This window comes from Cucurbita maxima, unplaced genomic scaffold, assembly GCF_002738345.1.
Source record: "Cucurbita maxima cultivar Rimu unplaced genomic scaffold, Cmax_1.0 Cma_Scf00014, whole genome shotgun sequence".
Taxonomy (NCBI): domain Eukaryota; kingdom Viridiplantae; phylum Streptophyta; class Magnoliopsida; order Cucurbitales; family Cucurbitaceae; genus Cucurbita; species Cucurbita maxima.
Window position 1 is genome coordinate 1,391,662 of NW_019272030.1, and position 17,929 is coordinate 1,409,590.

The following is a 17,929-nucleotide window of genomic DNA, read 5'->3' on the forward strand; positions in this document are numbered from 1 at the left end:
ATTAAAAGAAAAAAAAAAAAAAAAAAAAAATGTCAACCCACAAACTCAAATTTTCGATTTTTAAAAAATTTAACTCAACTCAAATCTAAAAAAAAAAAAAAATAACCTAACACAATCTTTTATGATTTACGTTGGATAGTTTGAGTTAGTTGGGTTCTTAAATTATATGAATACCCGAGTGTAATCTAATCCAATTTTTTATTTTAGGTAATTTACTCAAATTTTTGTTACAAGAAAAAAGAAAAACAAAAAAGATTATTAACGTATAAAACATTTATTTATTTATTTAAAACATTGAATTATAATATACATCTCCATTTTAATATATATTTTAAAAAATTACATTCGAAATATTTTTTTTATTATAAATTAATAATAAGTTAAATTAAAATTAATTAAAATGAACTCATCTCATCTTTTCGTTAGTTAAATATAGAATAAATCAAAACCGTACACGTGTCATGAGATTTGTAAAACCTAAAATGCGATTTTAGGGTTTGGAAGCCGACATTCTCGTCTCTCTGCTTCTATATATAAGTTTCTTAATCTTTATCTTCATCATACGGCCATTCTTCTCTGCTTGGAATTAGGGTTTTGATTCATATCGGGTAGTCCTTTTCTATTTCTTAGTAGTGGATTTATTGGCGTCGAATACTGATTACGAGCAACCGCGAGACTTCGTTTCATAATCGGCTGCTTCGTATGAGCCGACGCGATAACTGTTCCAATTCTGTGAACTGCAGAGGTTTTCATGGCTTCTTTATGAAGTTAGCCGCTGAATTGCAGTTTTGGATAAATTTAAAGCCACTATTGATTTATATGGTTGTGTGATTACATGTTTTTAGTTGTATGAAATGTATGATTATTTATCGAAGATGGAATTGATGACACTTTCCCCAAATGATCGACGCCGATTATACTATGCTGGTGTGTGTTTACCACACTCTTGTCTGATCCATCTTCCTCGATCTTAATTGAATTGATTTTCTCCATTTATTGTTCCCTTGGCTTCTGTAGTTGAGTTATTTTAATGCTTGGAAGCAACTGCTGTGGTTCTTCGATTCTAATGCTGTTTTTACTGCTAATTGAGCGCATATAGATGTTTGTTTTTGGTTCGAATGAAGTTGGATGTGATGATACTTTCCCCAAATGATCGACGCTGATTATACTATGCTGGTGTCTTTATCACATTCTGTCTGATCCATCTTCTTCGATTTGATTTAGTTGTTTTCTCTTCCCTGGAATATCCATTGCTTAAATTTTATTTTCTCATTGATTATTTTGACATGAAACGTCTGTTTTCAAGTGATATTAGTTGTTTATGTTCTCTGAAGATGGAAGTGATGATACTTTCCCCAAACGATCGACGCTGATTATACTTTGCTGGTGCTCTTAGCACTTTGAATCTGATCCATCTTCCAGCATATCCGTTTATATTCTTTAAGATTAGAATTAAGAAGATCCTTATTCTTTTTGTTGTTTTAGACACAGCTAGTTTATCTTTTTTATGTGCTTTTAACGTCTTTCGCATTGTGAGTCTAGATTTGAGGCGGTTTAATTTTTATAGTTCGTTATCTAGATTGCTTGTGATCAATTTCCTTCTGGATGAATTCGTAACAATTTTCAGCCTGGTATAAGTTTTGAAAGGGGCACATTGATTCATTTATGGAATCAATTGCTAACTACCTACCTTTTTCTGAGTATACAAAATTGTTTTGATAATATTCTAATAATATTGTTCCTGTTTTCAGCGAATTGCTATTTCGTCGTGAAGTTTAAGGTCATATTTGTTTAATAGTTCTTTCATATTGTTATTCCTGTTATTCCTGTACCAATGTTATATAATACGTGACTTTCACATCCATCTCGCAACGTATGAATGTTCTACCTTTGTGTATAATTTTTCAAGGGCTTGGAGTAATCGCAATATTAATCCGTTTCTCCTCGTTTCACTTTCATATATAAATTCGTGGATAACCTTGGAGCTCCTCTAATGCATCCTTTTGTACTTCTCTGCGTTATGGATCCTATCATCATACCTTAAATGTAAATCCTCCATCGTCAACATGATTAATTATTTTATTGTAGTTTATTTCCATAATTTTATGCCAGTTTTTTATTTTCTCATAATTTTATATGTACACTTGTTACCTACTTTCTAATTGTATATACATCTATATGTGCATATTTATTTGTTTGCCTTCACATATGGTTATTACATTTTAGGGATGAATCAAGATGATAATGTATTTTGGGTAAAGGGTAAGAATGTGGTTTCTCTTTCTTTAGGCATGTTTGTTTATGAGGATTGAGTATGGATTAAACAAGAATTCAACATTACATTTTCACTTTAAACCCGTAAGGAATCAATGGATTGTGCATTATTTTCAATTTTTTAAAATTTAAAACTGTTTATGCCTTAATATTACTTGTATCTTAGAGTATAATATAAAATTGGCCAATTGTACAATATTATATATAATATATACGATAAGATACCGTAAAGCCATTTGCTTCATTTTGCACATAGCTTTTTGCGTAGTGCAATGTCTTTTCAAAATGAAATTCTCAATCAAAATTGTTTTACAAGTCCTTTAAGATATCTTGTTCATCTTCTGTTTTTAATTCTCTAAGGATCTCCTCTATTTTTTGGTTTTAGGTTCTTTGATTTCTTTAAAAATAACAAAATCTATGTGATGGGTAGCCGCATATTCTAATATATTCTATGTTTTAATTTTTCTTTTTGATTATTATTAATTTGTATTTCATTTGTATTTATTTGCTATTTTTTTTGAAAGATTTTATCATTTTTTGAATTAGTTGATATAATGAATTGATCACAACTTGATTATAATTATATAAATAAATATTTATTGATTGCAATTATTAACACAGGCTAATTTTAAAAATTACTACTCATAATTCGACTTTCATTTTTTTCCAAAAAAATTTAAAAATATACTTGCATTTTAATTGATGTCTACTCTTTAACATTCTCTTAGATTTTTTTTTTTCAAAAAAACAATGTTGATTTATTTATTTATTAATAATCACCAATAGAATTGGAGAGAATAAATAATTTTTAAAAGAAAAAAAACCGATAAAAAAAATAAAATAAATGTAACGTTTTAACCGTACGTTTTATATATCTCTATTCCTTTAGGTACATTCATAGAATATTTATTTTTTCCTTTTTATATTCTTTTTGAAAATAAGATTCCCACAATGGAATAATTAATATTCTTTCATTCTCTTAGATTCATGTATGCTAATAGTAAATTTTTTTTTATGATTAACTTCTTAAACTTTACCCACCAACTCAAACTAAATTCGGTCCCTAGTTTTATTTAGCTAACAAAGAAGCATCTCCCTCCATTCTCTTCCCATTTCCCACCCTAAAACATCAAATGTGGACCGAAAATGTTATCAACATACATATAGCAAAGAACCTGGGTCGGTAAAGACGGATCACTTCAAATGTGGATGTGAGATTTCTTTTACTTCTATCTTTCGACCGAAACTAAAGTATTGTTAAGCTAAAATTGTTGAGAATTGTATCAACACAAATGGTATAAAAATGCAGGAGAAACATGGAAAGATCGGTTGAAATTGAATTGGTTTGCAGTCATCACTGAATACAAGTAAAGAATAATGAATTAACATGAAACAAAACAATCCCCATTGCGTGAGAGAAAAGGGCATCTTCACACCCACAAATAATTCTTTCCCCTTTTTCCAAGAATGTTCTTCCTCCTTGTCTTCAACCAAAAAAGGCACCATTTTCGCAACCCAATGCACCCATTTGGGGTCTCCTATAAATGCCCCATGGCTTGACCTCTTCTTGCATATCTTGCTGATCATCATATCATGGCTTCTTCAATGGTGAATGGCAATGCCAACGGTGGTGCTAAGTTGATTGCTAATGGGATGCCGGAGGCCTTGAGGCAAAGCCATAACTATATGAAGAGATGCTTTGGGAAGTTTGTGGAGAAGGGGAATAGGAGCTTGAAGGTCAAGCAATTGATCGAGGAGATGGAGCTTGTCATTGAGGATACGACCGAGAGGAATAGGATCATGGAGGGCGTGCTCGGTCTTATGTTGGCCTCTACTCAGGTTCGTCTAATTGATGTTCACTCACGATACCTGACAAAACGTAAATAGTAAAAATACCCTTGATTTTGCATGTTGTCATGCATAGGTAGCAATAGCCATTCCTCCGTATGTTTCATTTGCCATAAGACCAGAACCGGGATGTTGGGAATTCGTTGAAGTCAACTCTCTCGATCTCTCGGTTAAATCTCTCACTTCAGCTGAATTTCTTAAGTTAAAGGAGACGATATATGACAAAGAATGGTACGAAAACGTGCTTATTATTACTAAGTTTCTTGTTTTAAACGTCTAAGTATATGGATTATGTTGTAGGGCAAGTGATGAAAATGCATTGGAAGTGGATTTTGGAGCCATTGAATTCACAACTCCTCACTTAACCATTCCCTCTTCAATTGGAGAAGGCGTTAGTTATACCACAAAGTTCCTCACCTCAAAGCTTAGTGGAAAGTTGGAAAATTCACAACCTCTTGTGGATTACTTGTTGTCCCTTGATTATCAAGGAGAGGTACGGAAAATTCGCGTTTTTGAAAATCGTGCTCGTTTTTTCGTGATTTTTTTCAGATGGGTGTTAAAAAAATTGATGATTCAAAATGGAAGTTGGGTCTAGAAAATGTCTCAACCCGACCCAACTCAACTTAACCCACAAACACCCTTATTCTTTTATCTTTCTCTCTAAAGGTGAAATTAATTTGTCACAGAAACTTATGATAAACGAGACTCTGAACACAGCTTCCAAGCTCCAAATGGCACTAATTCTCGCTGATATTTTCCTCTCCGTACTTCCTCCCGACACCCCTTACGAAAACTTCTATCTCAAGTGAGTAACCCTAATCGCTTTCGGTTAATAATATATCCTAACCCATTAATTATTTAGCACAAAGTCGTAAATTTGAATTCTCGTAAAGTTATTTTCTTCTTAACTTCATGTCTAAGAAAAATATTCGAGAACGAGAGATCATTCCGAATATATACCTTATACTAACCCTAAAAGAGGTAACGTTACGAGTTCGATATTAACTAATTTACGTGTTCTGCTCCCTCGTAACGGGAATCAGATTCAAGCAATGGGGCTTTGAGAGAGGATGGGGGGAGTGTGCAGGAAGAGTAAAGGAAACCATAAGATGTCTGTCTGAAATATTCCAAGCTTATGATCCAATCCAAATGGAGAAGTTCTTCAGTAGACTTCCTAATGTTTTCAATGTTGTCATTTTGTCTCCTCATGGATACTTTGGTCAAGCTGATGTTCTTGGCTTGCCCGACACCGGAGGCCAGGTACGAGTGTTCGTCGATCTCGGGATCGAATAGATATTGTTTTCTAAAACCATATGATATCGGAATCATAAGAAACTATTCATACGATGTGATTGTTTAGGTTGTGTACATTCTTGATCAAGTTAAAGCTATGGAAGAAGAACTTGTTCTTAGAATTAAGCAACAAGGCCTCGATTTCAAGCCTCAAATTATTATCGTAAGTGTTCGATAAAAATAATACGATGATACTATGTTAAATCACCGCTAAACTTAAAAGTTTGTGTATGCAGATTACGAGACTTATACCGGATGCTAAGGGAACTAAGTGCAACCAAGAAATAGAACCTGTTCTTGGCACTAATTACTCCAAGATTGTAAGGGTGCCCTTTAGGACTGAAAAGGGTATCCTTCGTCGTTGGGTTTCTCGTTTCGACGTTTACCCTTTTCTCGAGAAGTTCGCACAGGTAGATTCTAAACCTAATATGTTGACATATTGATTTTTTGTAACAGCCCAAATCCACGGCTAGTAGATATTGTTCTCTTTGGTCTTTCCTTTTCGGGCTTCTCTTCAAGGTTTCTATAACACGTCTAATAGAGAGAGATTTTCACACTCTTATAAAGAATGTTTTGTTCCCCTCTCCAACTGATGTGGGATCTCATAATTCACCATCCTTTGTGGCCCAACGTGCTTGCTAGCACTCGCCAATTGATGCAGTTAGCAAGGACGCTAGGTCCCGAATGAGGGTGGATTGTCAGATTCCACATCGGTTAAAGAGGAGAACGCAACATTTAGTGTGGAAAACTCTCCCTAGAATGTGACATCCCACATCGATTAGAGAGAGGAACGAGGGCCAACAAGGACATTGGGCCTCAAATGAGGGTAGATAGGACATTGGACTCTAACACGTGTTTCCCTCTCCAACCAGTGTGGGGTCTCACAATCCATCCTCCTTCGGGGCCCAATGTCCTCGCTGTCATTCGTTCTCTCTCTAATCGATGTGAGATCTCACATCGGTTGGAGAGAGGAATGAGTGTCATCAAGAACACTGGGCCCCGAAGAAGGGTGAATTGCGAGATCACACGTCGGTTGGAGAGGGGAACGAAATATTCTTCATAAGGGTACAAAAACTTCTCCCTAACAGACCCGTTTTAAAAACCTTGAGAGGAAACCCAAAAAGAAAAGGTAAAAGAGAACAATATCTACCAACTGTGAGCTTTAGCTGTTACACATTGATTAACTATTTCTTCGTTCCATAGCACAATCCAAACAAAAACACGGACGTGTCAGTAACCCAAAAACAAAATCTTTATCAAACGAACGGAAAATCTTTATCAAACGAACGAAAAATCTTGATCTAACACGCGTTGGTTTCGTTTCGTACTAGGATGCCACTACCAAAGTACTGGAACTGATGGAAGCAAAGCCAGATCTAATCATTGGAAACTACACAGATGGGAATCTAGTGGCATCACTCATGGCCAGCAAACTAGGAGTAACTCAAGTATTAAAGTTCTTCATTTGCTCTCTTAGATATATATCTAAACCCTAATATCACAAAAATTTGACTAAGTATGGAAACTAAAAACAGGGCACCATTGCACATGCCTTGGAGAAAACAAAGTATGAAGATTCAGATCTTAAGTGGAAGGAATTGGACTCTAAATATCACTTTTCATGTCAGTTTACAGCTGATATTCTTGCTATGAATGCCACTGATTTTGTGATAGCAAGCACATTCCAAGAGATAGCAGGAAGGTCGGTAAAAACGAAGCGAACGTTCGATGATTACGAGCATGTTTAGAATGACTTTCTACGTGCTTAAGTTTTTTCTTTTTTTAATGGTTTTAGCAAGGAGAAGCCGGGGCAATATGAAAGCCACGAGTCGTTTACGCTTCCGGGTCTATGTCGAATCGTGTCGGGAATCAATGTATTTGATCCTAAGTTCAACATTGCAGCACCAGGAGCGGATCAATCAGTCTATTTTCCTAACACGGCGAAAGAACACCGATTCGTGTCGTTTCAACCCATGATTGAGGAACTTCTTTTCAGTAAAATTGAGAACAATGAACATATGTGAGTGTTTTTTTTCATGGTTTTTGACATGTTTTACATTTTTGGAATATGAACTATTGTTCTGTTTTTTCATCAAACAGAGGATATCTAGCTGATCGGACAAAGCCGATCGTGTTTTCGATGGCACGGCTCGATATCGTCAAGAACATCACCGGGTTGGTCGAATGGTTTGGGCAGAATGAAAAGCTGAGAAATTTGGTGAATCTTGTAGTGGTTGGTGGATTCTTTGATCCTTCAAAATCAAAGGATAGAGAAGAAATTGCAGTGATAAGAAAAATGCATGAATTGATTGACAAATACCAACTCAAAGGTCATATCAGGTGGATAGCAGCACAGACCGATCGGCGTCGTAACGGGGAACTATACCGATGCATTGCCGACACGAAAGGAGCGTTCGTGCAGCCTGCTCTGTATGAAGCTTTTGGTCTCACAGTCATTGAGGCAATGAATTGTGGTTTACCAACCTTTGCTACAAACCAAGGTGGTCCAGCTGAGATCATAGTTGATGGCATCTCTGGCTTCCATATTGACCCGAACAACGGCAACGAATCGAGCCGAAAGATCGCTAACTTCTTCGAGAAGTGCAAGAAGGATCAATCGTACTGGAACGAGATTTCGAATCGGGGTCTGCAACGGATTGATGAATGGTAATCACAAGAACTAAAAATTGTTACCATGTTCTTGAACTTGATATTGAACTTTGATGATGTTGTGTTTTGGCAGCTACACTTGGAAAATATATGCAAAGAAGGTGCTGAATATGGGTAGCACTTACACTTTTTGGAGGCAATTGAATAAGGACCAAAAGAAGGCAAAGGAAAGATACATTCAAATGTTCTATAATCTGCTTTTCAAGGACTTGGTACGTTTTTTTGGTGCAATTTTTGCTTATAATCTTAATAGATTAAGCCCACCGCTAGTAGATATTGTCTGTTTTAGCTCGTTACGTGTTGCTGTTAGTCTCATGGTTTTAAAATGCGTCTATTAGGAAGAGGTTCCTACTCTCTTATAAGGAATGCTTCGGTCCCCTCTCCAACAGACGTAGGATCTTACAATCCACCACTTTTGAGGCCAATGTCCTTGCTCGCACACTTCCCGGTACCTGACTTTGATACCATTTGTAACAACCCAAGCTCACTGCTAGTAGATATTGTATGTTTTGGTCTGTTATGTATCGTTGTCACCCTCATGATTTTAAAATGCGTCAGCCTCATGGTTTTATAAGGGTATGGAGACCTCTCTCCCCTGTAGACGCATTTTAAAACTGAGCCTCATGGTTTTATAAGGGTATGGAGACCTCTCTCCCATGTAGACGCATTTTAAAACTGAGACTGATGAAGATACGTAATGGGCCAAAGTGGACAATATCTAGTAGCGGTGGGTTTCGGTTATAACAAATGGTATCAGAGCTAGACGGAGGATGTTGGGTCCTGAAGGGGGTGGATTGTGAGATCCCACATCGTTTGGAGAGAGGAACGAATCATTCCTTAAAAGGGTGTAGAAACCTCTCCATAGTAGACGTGTTTTAAAATCGTGAAACTGACGGCGATACAGAATGGGCTAAAGTAGATAATATCTGCTAGCGGTGGACTTGGGTTATAACAAATGGTATTAGAGCCCGACACCGGGCGGTGTGCCAACGAGGATGCTAGGCTCTAAAGGAGGGTGAATTGTGAGATCTCACATCCGTTGGAGAGGGGAACGAAACATTCCTTAAAAGGGTATGGAAACCTCTCCCTAGTAAACGTGTTTTAGAATCGTGAAACTGACAGCAATATGTAACGGGCTTAAAGCAGACAATATCTATTAGCGGTGAGCTTGAGTTATAAAAAATGGTATCAGAGCTAGACACCAAGCGGTGTGCTAGTAAGGATGCTAGGCCTAAAGGGAGTGGACTGTGAGATCCCACATCGGTTGGAGAGGGAAACGAAACATTCCTTATAAGGGTGTGGAAACCTCTCCCTAGTAAATATATTCTAAAATCGTGAAGCTGATGGTGATACGTAACGGACTAAAGCAGACAATATCTGTTAGCAGTGAACTTGGACTCTTACAATGATCCCAAACATACATAACCCCTTTTCATTATTCTCCAAATTACGAGCTTTTTCATTGGCATTGCAGGTGAAGACCGTGCCGATCGCCGTCGACGAAGCTCCACAGCCTGCAAAACCACAGCTACCACAAAAGTAAGCAACACCAACAGACACGACTTTTATACATACAATCTTGAATATGAATGAAGAAAACTAGCAAGTGATATTTGATTTTTGTTTTGCAGCTCGAAGCGCACGCAATCTCGGGTTCAAAAGTAAGAATATCAGTTCGAGATCGGTTTGTCGTCTTTAAACTTTCAGGTTCGGATGTTCATGAAATAAACTCAGAATTTGAATTATGTTACGTTCAGGTTTTTTGGAGCAGAAAAAGGTGTAAGCTAAGCAAGAAAGCTTTTTTCAGAGTGTTTCCTATCTACATATAATATGTATTCTCAAGCAATCATAATGTATCCCTTTTCCTTATTATATTGAACAACACAATAATTTCAATCTTCTATGATTAATTCGAGTATAGCTCGTATTGTAGCTCGTATTGTAGCTCGTATTGCTCTAAGGGTCGATGGGTCTATTTCACCATTGTAATTGTTGAACTTACGACAAGTTTTTTTTAGAGGTGTTCAAAAAACTCGATGATCCAAAAAATTTAATTATCCTAACTCAACTCGTACGGTTGGGGTTCTCTTGGATTGAGTTCAATGAAATGAAAAGTTTATAAATTGGGTTGGTTTATGGTTTCTCTACTGCTAAATTGAATTGGGTTGAACGAAACTAAGATATTTTTAAATTTTCTTTAGCCCTCTTATCTCAAGATCGTTTTTATTTAGACGTGATTTTTATTCATTTATGTATTTTTTTTTTTTTTTTACTTTGGTATTTCAAAATTCATGAGTCTTGTACGGAGGGCTAGTCTTTTCAATATATAAAGATGTTCGCTTCGCTTTGAATGGCTCGGGAATTCCCACCATTAAAAAAATCTTTGGCATTATTATTTTTTTTAAAAATAAATATTTTCCTCCGAAAACAGTATTCTCATGAATTTCTCGTGGAGAATCTACACCCTGATTCTAGAAAAATAAATGGAAAATTTTATAGAGACGAAGATTGAAATAGAAGGTGGGGACATAAAAAGAGACCGTGATGTCCCACATTGGTTGGGAGGAGAACAAACCACCCTTTATAAGAGTGTGGAAAACTTCCCTAGGAGACCCGTTTTAAAGCCTTGAGGGAAAGCTCGAAAGAGAAAGCCCAAAGATGACAATATCTGCTAGTGGTGGATTTGAGCCGTTACAAATGGTATCAGAGCTAGACATCGGACGATGTGCCAGCCTTCTTGTTGTTCCCCGAAAGGGGTAGACACAAGGCGGTGTGCCAGTAAGCCAAAGGGTGTGGATTTGAGGGCGGCCGTTATAAATGATATCAGAGCCAGACATTGGACGATGTGTCAGATGTGCCAGCCTTCTTGTTGTTCCCCGAAGGGGGTAGACACGAGGCAGTGTGTCAGTAAGCCAAAGGGTGTGGATTTGAGGGCTGTCCCACATCGATTGGTGGAAGGAAAGAGTGTCACCGAGGACGCTGGGCCCTGAAGGGGGTGGATTGTGATGGCCCACATTGGCTGCAAGCAGTGGATCTGAGCCGTTACAAATGGTATCAGAGCTAGACATCGGATGATATGCCAGCCTTCTCGCTGTTCCTCGAAGGGGATAGACATGAGGCAGTGTGCCAGTAATGACGCTAGCCCCAAAGGGGTGGATTTTGGGCCTTCTTGTTGTTCTCCGAAGGGGGTAGACACGAGGTGGTGTGCCAATAAGCCAAAGGGTGTGGATTTGAGAGCGGTCCCACATCGATTAGAGGAAGAAAAGAGTGGGCGGTCCCACATCGATTGGAGGAAGGAAAAAGTGCTACCGAGGACGCTGACCCCTGAAGGGGGTGGATTGTGATGTCCCACATTGATTGGGAGGATTGGGAGGAGAACAAACATCATTTAAGGGGCTCCCTTTAGGGAAAGCTCGAAAGGTTGGGAGTAGAACAAACATCTTTATAAGTGCAAAGCTCGAAGGTTGGGACCACATTGGTTGGGAGGATTGGGAGGAGAACAAACCTCATTTATAAGGGCTCCCTTTAGGGAAAGCTCGAATGGTAAAGCCCTAAGGGATCCCTTTAAGAAAAGCTCGAAATGTAAAGCTCAAATAAGACAATATCTGCTAGCGGTGGATCTGAGCTGTTATAGGGATCGAAAAGACTTCTCATTCCTCACACGTGAAATAAATAATTAATATTATTAGTATAATTTGGCCAAACAAATGGAACAAACAGCCAAGGAAGCAATGCTAAAGAAAATCCGTGTGTTCATCAAAATCATGTTCAAAGCTTCTCCCTTCTTTGATCTGTGTTCTTCATCTTCATTCAACACAGCCTCAAGAACTGAACCCATTTTCCTTTGGAACTTACTCCATGTCTTTTTCAGACACGACCCACTTAACAACAAACTGCTGCCTGTCTTTTGAGCTGTCCTTTCATGGCGGCTACTCAAATTTGGCGCCACCAAACACCTCAAGCTTTGGACCTTAACCGTCTCTGAAGGCATTGTTTGGTGGAACAACGTCTCAGCTGCTTGTCTTGTTGACATGAATAGCCCATGGTTTACTTTCATTTCTTCCACCACCTCGAAACTTTGGGACCTCAAATGGTTTGCAGACGTGCCCGATCCTTCCACGACGTAGTTGTCGGGGTTCATGGGTTGATCTTGATTTGCAAGAAAATTTTGTTTACGTTAATGGGTTATGGTAAATTTAATCGGGCTTGGTTCGATTAATTTAATTATGTGTATTGTAGGTTACCTTGAAGGTGGTTTTGATGATCTTCAATTTGGAAGTTTGAAATGTTGTGTATGGGAATTAGCTTTGAATCTTCCATGCAATTCTGTCCAAAACAGGTTTAAATTTGTTAAGATTAGAGTGTTCGTGAGTTGAGTCGAGTCGGGTTTTGACATTTTTTACAACCAACCCACTAACCCAGTTGTTCGGATTGTGAATTTTTCATTGTATTTTTTTTTTTTTTTGTCGGCTTTTAAATATTTTAAATCCAAGAAATAAGAAAATAAAAATAGAATGAAAATGTTTATACCTTGTCGAGATCTTTGTTAGAAATTCCGACCCATCTGAAATTCTCGACCACGATATCATCTCCGGCATTGCCAACGTCGAAACACTTAGAATATGGATCCTCCCAAAAGCTCTCCACATCAAATCTTGCTATAGAATTCCAATCTTCAAACCCATCTTTGGTATCCATGAAAGTGAAGTACTCCTTAGAACAAGCATAAGCATTGCCAATCCCTCCATCCCAAGATTGGTTGGCCAACGCCTCGCTCGAGCCACCGTCGAGCATGGTGGGATTCGTCGGGATCGGCGTCTTGAAGCGATCGGAGTAGCCGGGGTGAGGGAAGTCCTCCACCTCCAATGGTGGCAAAGTGAAACGGTGTTGTAACCTTGCACATTCTAAAGCTATGTCCACCTATTCCAAATCAAATGTTTGAAGTAAATGAAGAATGAAATTGAAAACATTTGAGCACGAGCACGAGCACGATCTACGATATCGATCGGTCGGCTAAACAAATTTTGAATCGAGTTCAATTACCATTAAACCTGAAAACTTCGAATAGAAGAATTTAATGAAGAACTTTGACCTAAATGAATGCTCACCTTGGAAGGAGGGTATGGAATATTTGCATAACTTGGGAATAAAGTGGCTGAATTAAAGGCTTCTTGAGATAAGAATTGAGACCAAGAACTCTCGGGTTCTTCACATCTTCCTTCCGAGTAAAGTTCAGAAGATTGATCATTGTTAACGAACTGGTTTGAAGATAAGGTAATATTGCAATACTGATGATTATGTTCTATTTTCGGTGCTATTATCGTGTTCTTCTTGAACACACGACAAAGAGCGTATGCATCCTGATCATAAGACAAATTAAATAGATCGTCAATTAAGTCACGTTTAATCTCACAAACTTAAATGAATTGATTATGACCCACAAAAGTTTAGAGAGAAACCTGCAAGCCAGAACAAACAACTTCGATTTCTCGATCATCTAGACGATATTCGTGCATGACCCAATTAGTACGAGCACCGTGCGGGGCTCGACCGCGATAGTAAACTAGGGTTTTCTTCATCCCCACAGCTCTCGATTCAGAATTCACTTTCCTATCTTTGCCGGTAGCTTTCCAATATCCAGCTTTGGTTGCTCGATTAGTTCTTGACCCATTTGGATACTTTCTATCTCGAGGGCTAAAGAAGTACCATTCGAGATCCTTGCTCGGAAGCAACGACTTCCCTTAACAATAATTCGAAAAAGAGAGGGAACACTTTTCTTTAATAAAGTTAATCCCCACCACAAACAAAATTGACCATAATAAAGCAAAATCATTCTTATTTTACCCTCAAATTCCTCTTTTCTATGTATTCTCTCTTTGAGCTCATCACTAATTATAAAGAAAGAAATAATCTTTAAGGGAGTAAATTCGATGGTTGGAAAAACTTTCTTTTTCTCTCCACTCCTCTATCTGAATCCTTTGATTTGTTCGAGAAAATAGTCTATCCACTGATCGTCTTGTATATTCAAAACTTCTCCAAATACAGCGTGAAAAGCCGAAAAGGGAAAGAAGAGAAAAACCGAAAGAGCAACGAATCCATAGAGCTCACAAATACCTGGTAAATCCCACGGCTCACATTTGTAAAGATCGACTTCAGGGATGACCTCGAGCTCGATCTCCCGACCATTGATCTTGCGTTTGAGATAGTACGCAACGAGTTCTTCGTCGGTCGGATGGAATCGGAAGCCGGGAGGCAATGAAACAGGAGCCATGACACACAAAACCCTACAAAAACATGCATACACAATAAATACCATATGGGTCAGCAGTGATATTAAGAAACAAGAAAAGTGTAGAAAAGAAAGACCTTTGGAGATTGAAAAAAATGAGAGTTTGAGAAGAAGGTGGGAGGTTGGGATTGGATATGAAGGGTTCTATGAAGAATGAATAGCTAGTTTTATGAGTGTTTGTATGGAAATTATCCCAAGCTTCGTAGCTGTTCTTTCTTGGATTCGGTTCCACATGTTTATGTCTGGTTGTTTGTTTTGTGTCGTACAAGGAACATCCAAACCACCTTACCTTAATGTCTCTTTCACATCCCAAAATTGGTCTGCTTTTTTTGTTAGTTTTTTTCCCCTTCTTTTGACCATGTTTTCTTTTTATCAACCTTAGCCTAGCTAGACCATAGTAGGTCATATGATTGACTACTATGGTCGAGTATAGTTGCGGTCTAGTCCATGTCATTTAGGGTTGTTTTAGTGGTCGGTTAGAGTTGGCTATGACTGTTCAACTTGTCGGTTTCTTGTATTTGACGACTATTTGTCTTGTGGGTATAGGTTAAATCAATGGATTTGGCATTTAAAGCAGCATGCGACATACAATAGATTGTTCGATGATGAAAGTCCCACATCGGTTAATTTAAGGAATGATCGTGAGTTTATAATCAAAGGATACTCTCTCTCCATTGATATGAGACATTTTAGAGAAGTCAAAGTAAAACTATGAAAGCTTATACTCAAAGTGGATAATATCATACCATTGTGGAGGGTCGTATTCATCTAACATAGATAACGTGTATGATTATTGGCCAATGCTTAAGAGGCTAATAGACATACATGGACGAAATAGTATTTATAATTTATTTATTTATTAATATTCGATAGGTTTGAGCAATTGGTATTTTCATTTATTTTACTAAAAAAAGTAATGTTTAATTTTTAAATTAAATATATATTTTTTTTATTAGAAAAAGGGAAGAATAAGAACTTGAGAGGGAAAAGATCGGCGAGTAATGGGAGATGAAAAAAAAAAACGGTAGAGCCCAGAGGGGGTGGTGGGGACCATGTGGGGCCAGCTTTGTCCACGTGAATAGCCACGTGGAAAAATAGGATGACGTGGACGTTATAAGGTTAGGTTTGGTGGGGACATGGAAATGTTCCAAATTTCTCTAAATCAATAATGCTTTTCCTTTTGATGAATCAACCTTTTGGTGCTTTTCCTCCTTTATTATGTCTATGTTTTCTCTCTTTTTTAAATTTCTTTTGTGTAATAATTAAACTTATGAATTCTTTTTTTAAAAAATTAAAAATTTAAGAATTTAAACTCGATACCTTAACCGATTGAATTAATGTTCTAGTTGACAAATTGTTGTTTTAGTATAAAATAACCGTTAAAAAAAAACTCTTCTGATCAATAAAGTTTTACGAAAATAACTATTTAGTCTATATATATATATATATATATATATATATATATATATATAATCTGATATCCAATATGGACCGAGCATGCTTTATTTTTTATTTATTATTTTTTTTAAAGGAAGAAAAAAAAAAAAACTAAAATTTGTTAGGGTGGTATGAATTTGAGTTTGAGGAAACCCTTTTAAGGAAGCCAAAGAATCTATAGTGACGTCTAGACTTATGCCCTAGTGATAAGATAAGGAATTAGTACAAGGGGAATAAGATTTGGATTACCTTGTTGATCGAATATCTCAAGTCAAGAACACTGGATTGAGATTCGAATCACTCCACAAGCAAGATCGATCATGTTTAGCTTGAATGATTCTTGTTGATCAAATATCTCAAGGCAAGAACACTTGCTTGAGATTCGAATCACTCCATAAGCAAGATTGATCATGTTGAACTTGAATGATTCTACATACAACCTAAACTATATAGAATTGAAAAGAAACTTAGTCAGGCTAAAGAGAGCACAAATGCTCCTTTTACTATATTTTTCAAGTCTGCCTTTATATAGTCTCAAAATGAAACTAGTAAAGGCATTCCAAGAGTGGTAAGATTCATACTTACCATAATTAGTCATTATGTAAATGTAGCTTAAAATAAATAAATATCTTAAAATACAATAACTTTAAATTACTCTAAATTGTAACCCACCAAAAATTTAAAACAATCAAACTTCATTCTTCTTCAAGGTGGGGTGAATTGAAACATCTTTTGATAATTTTGACGAACCTTTTCTTCACATTTTCATTGAAGTATATTGTATGATTGATGTCTTTTGGTTCATATCACCTAGGGTAGGTGTGAATTAAAAATAAAACGAAAAGAGGAATAAAAAAATTAAAAAGCAAAAATGAATATCATAAATGCATCAGAAATTAGGTTCACTAGTACGAAATATTATGAATAAAAGAAAGCTCTATATCACTACTCGGGCTTAATAATATCAATATACGGTAAGTAATAGTAAAGGGTGATTATTGTTTGTATATAATTATTAGTATATTTTGTATCGAAAAAATCGATATTTTTTTTCTCTTTTTTCGAGTTAAAAAAAAAACAAAAACAAATTATATAAATCAATAGATTATCCATAATTTATTGTAAGAATAGAGATTGGAAACTTCTAATAATATATTATATTTTAATTTCACTAAAGATTGTTTTATATGAATTATTAAATGAATTTAGTGTTTGAAGAAATATTTATTAAAAAATTGAATACATTGTCTTTAGATAATAATTATTTTTTGTGAAAAGGTATAGGGAGGAAGTTTGGAATATTATTATTATATATTTTAAAAATAAAGTTTGGAATATTATTGTGTGACTTATACATATACGTATATAGCCAATAAAAAAAATACATTAATTATGTAAATAATGTCAAGCGGTTTGGTGCCACCACCGAAACAAATCCTTGTTGCAGCTCCTTTTTATTTTTTTTCCCATAATATTTATCACTAAATTAAGTCATACATGCCATATATCCTTGTTTAGGTAAGTAGTGAGTAAGTTATACTAAAATAAAAGAAATTAATGTTGTCACGAGCGTAGGTCCAACTAAACGAGATAAGAAGTTAATTGATGGTAGTCCAATTAGGTGGAGCTAGAAATCACTAAGTGATTTGTAGCTCGACTAGTTTGGACAAGGAACTATTAGATAAATTGTAATCCAGATTAAGTGAGATTAAAAGTCACTTTAGGGAGGTTAACCCAACCAGGCGAGAAAAGAAGCTAAAAGGGTACTGTAGTCTTAACGATCAATAAAGAGTCTGCTAGCACGAGTGAATTTTAGCTTATAAGGTGAAATAATCAACCAAAGGTCTAGACATACAAAATATGTATAGTGCTCGAGGTCACATGAGGCAAATAATAAGTTCAACCATCATAAAATTAAGGAGGGTTAATATAAACATAACCAAGAGATAATTGACATGTATTTCTTAAGTTGGAAGTTCAAATCATCGTAACTAACATTTATTATACAAAAAAAAAAAAAAAAAAAAAAAAAAAAAAAAAAAAAAAAAAAAAAAAAAAAAAAAAAAAAAAAAAAAAAAAAAAAAAAAAAAAAAAAAAAAAAAAAAAAAAAAAAAAAAA

At 36.2% G+C, this 17,929-nt stretch overlaps 2 protein-coding genes and 3 non-coding genes across 6 annotated transcripts; 4 read left to right on the forward strand and 1 right to left on the reverse strand.

The window, feature by feature from the left end:
* Positions 1-875: 875 nt before the first annotated feature.
* Positions 876-959, forward strand: LOC111489887. Its single transcript, XR_002719478.1, has one exon. It is a non-coding gene; the product is annotated as a small nucleolar RNA Z103 (small nucleolar RNA).
* Positions 960-1,124: 165 nt separating this feature from the next.
* Positions 1,125-1,205, forward strand: LOC111489885. Its single transcript, XR_002719476.1, has one exon. It is a non-coding gene; the product is annotated as a small nucleolar RNA Z103 (small nucleolar RNA).
* Positions 1,206-1,334: 129 nt separating this feature from the next.
* LOC111489886 lies at positions 1,335-1,415 on the forward strand. The gene has a single exon (XR_002719477.1). It is a non-coding gene; the product is annotated as a small nucleolar RNA Z103 (small nucleolar RNA).
* A 2,418-nt stretch (positions 1,416-3,833) lies between these two features.
* On the forward strand, positions 3,834-10,017 carry LOC111489205 (sucrose synthase 5-like). Its single transcript, XM_023137313.1, has 15 exons — positions 3,834-4,113; positions 4,199-4,353; positions 4,423-4,615; positions 4,809-4,927; positions 5,166-5,382; positions 5,483-5,578; positions 5,652-5,825; positions 6,747-6,863; positions 6,951-7,117; positions 7,211-7,435; positions 7,516-8,082; positions 8,159-8,297; positions 9,560-9,624; positions 9,717-9,746; positions 9,843-10,017. The coding sequence occupies exons 1-15, from the start codon at positions 3,868-3,870 to the stop codon at positions 9,871-9,873; spliced, it is 2,541 nt and encodes an 846-aa protein (XP_022993081.1). The 5' UTR covers positions 3,834-3,867; the 3' UTR covers positions 9,874-10,017.
* Positions 10,018-11,749: 1,732 nt separating this feature from the next.
* LOC111489206 (NAC domain-containing protein 86-like) lies at positions 11,750-14,572 on the reverse strand. 2 transcript variants are annotated; one of them, XM_023137315.1, is made up of 7 exons: positions 14,452-14,572; positions 14,200-14,369; positions 13,545-13,825; positions 13,194-13,445; positions 12,616-13,005; positions 12,330-12,411; positions 11,750-12,234 (listed from the first exon to the last, which is right to left on the reverse strand). In XM_023137315.1, the coding sequence occupies exons 2-7, from the start codon at positions 14,354-14,356 to the stop codon at positions 11,771-11,773; spliced, it is 1,626 nt and encodes a 541-aa protein (XP_022993083.1). In that variant the 5' UTR covers positions 14,357-14,369; positions 14,452-14,572; the 3' UTR covers positions 11,750-11,770. The 2 variants fall into 2 exon arrangements, with proteins under 2 accessions (XP_022993083.1, XP_022993082.1); XM_023137314.1 differs by lacking the exon at positions 14,452-14,572 and having other exon boundaries at positions 14,200-14,442.
* Between the last annotated feature and the right edge of the window lie 3,357 nt (positions 14,573-17,929).

Bases quoted from the DNA above. Each gene is read 5' to 3' on its own strand.
- LOC111489206 (XM_023137314.1), bottom strand. From the start codon at position 14,401: ATGGTATTTATTGTGTATGCATGTTTTTGTAGGGTTTTGTGTGTCATG. The intron at 13,006-13,193 runs GTGAGCATTCAT...GATTTGGAATAG, and splicing joins TTCCATACCCTCCTTCCAAG to GTGGACATAGCTTTAGAATG. The intron at 12,235-12,329 runs GTAACCTACAAT...TTGCAAATCAAG, and splicing joins TCATCAAAACCACCTTCAAG to ATCAACCCATGAACCCCGAC.
- LOC111489205 (XM_023137313.1), top strand. From the start codon at position 3,868: ATGGCTTCTTCAATGGTGAATGGCAATGCCAACGGTGGTGCTAAGTTG. The intron at 4,354-4,422 runs GTACGAAAACGT...ATTATGTTGTAG, and splicing joins ACGATATATGACAAAGAATG to GGCAAGTGATGAAAATGCAT. The intron at 4,928-5,165 runs GTGAGTAACCCT...AACGGGAATCAG, and splicing joins TACGAAAACTTCTATCTCAA to ATTCAAGCAATGGGGCTTTG.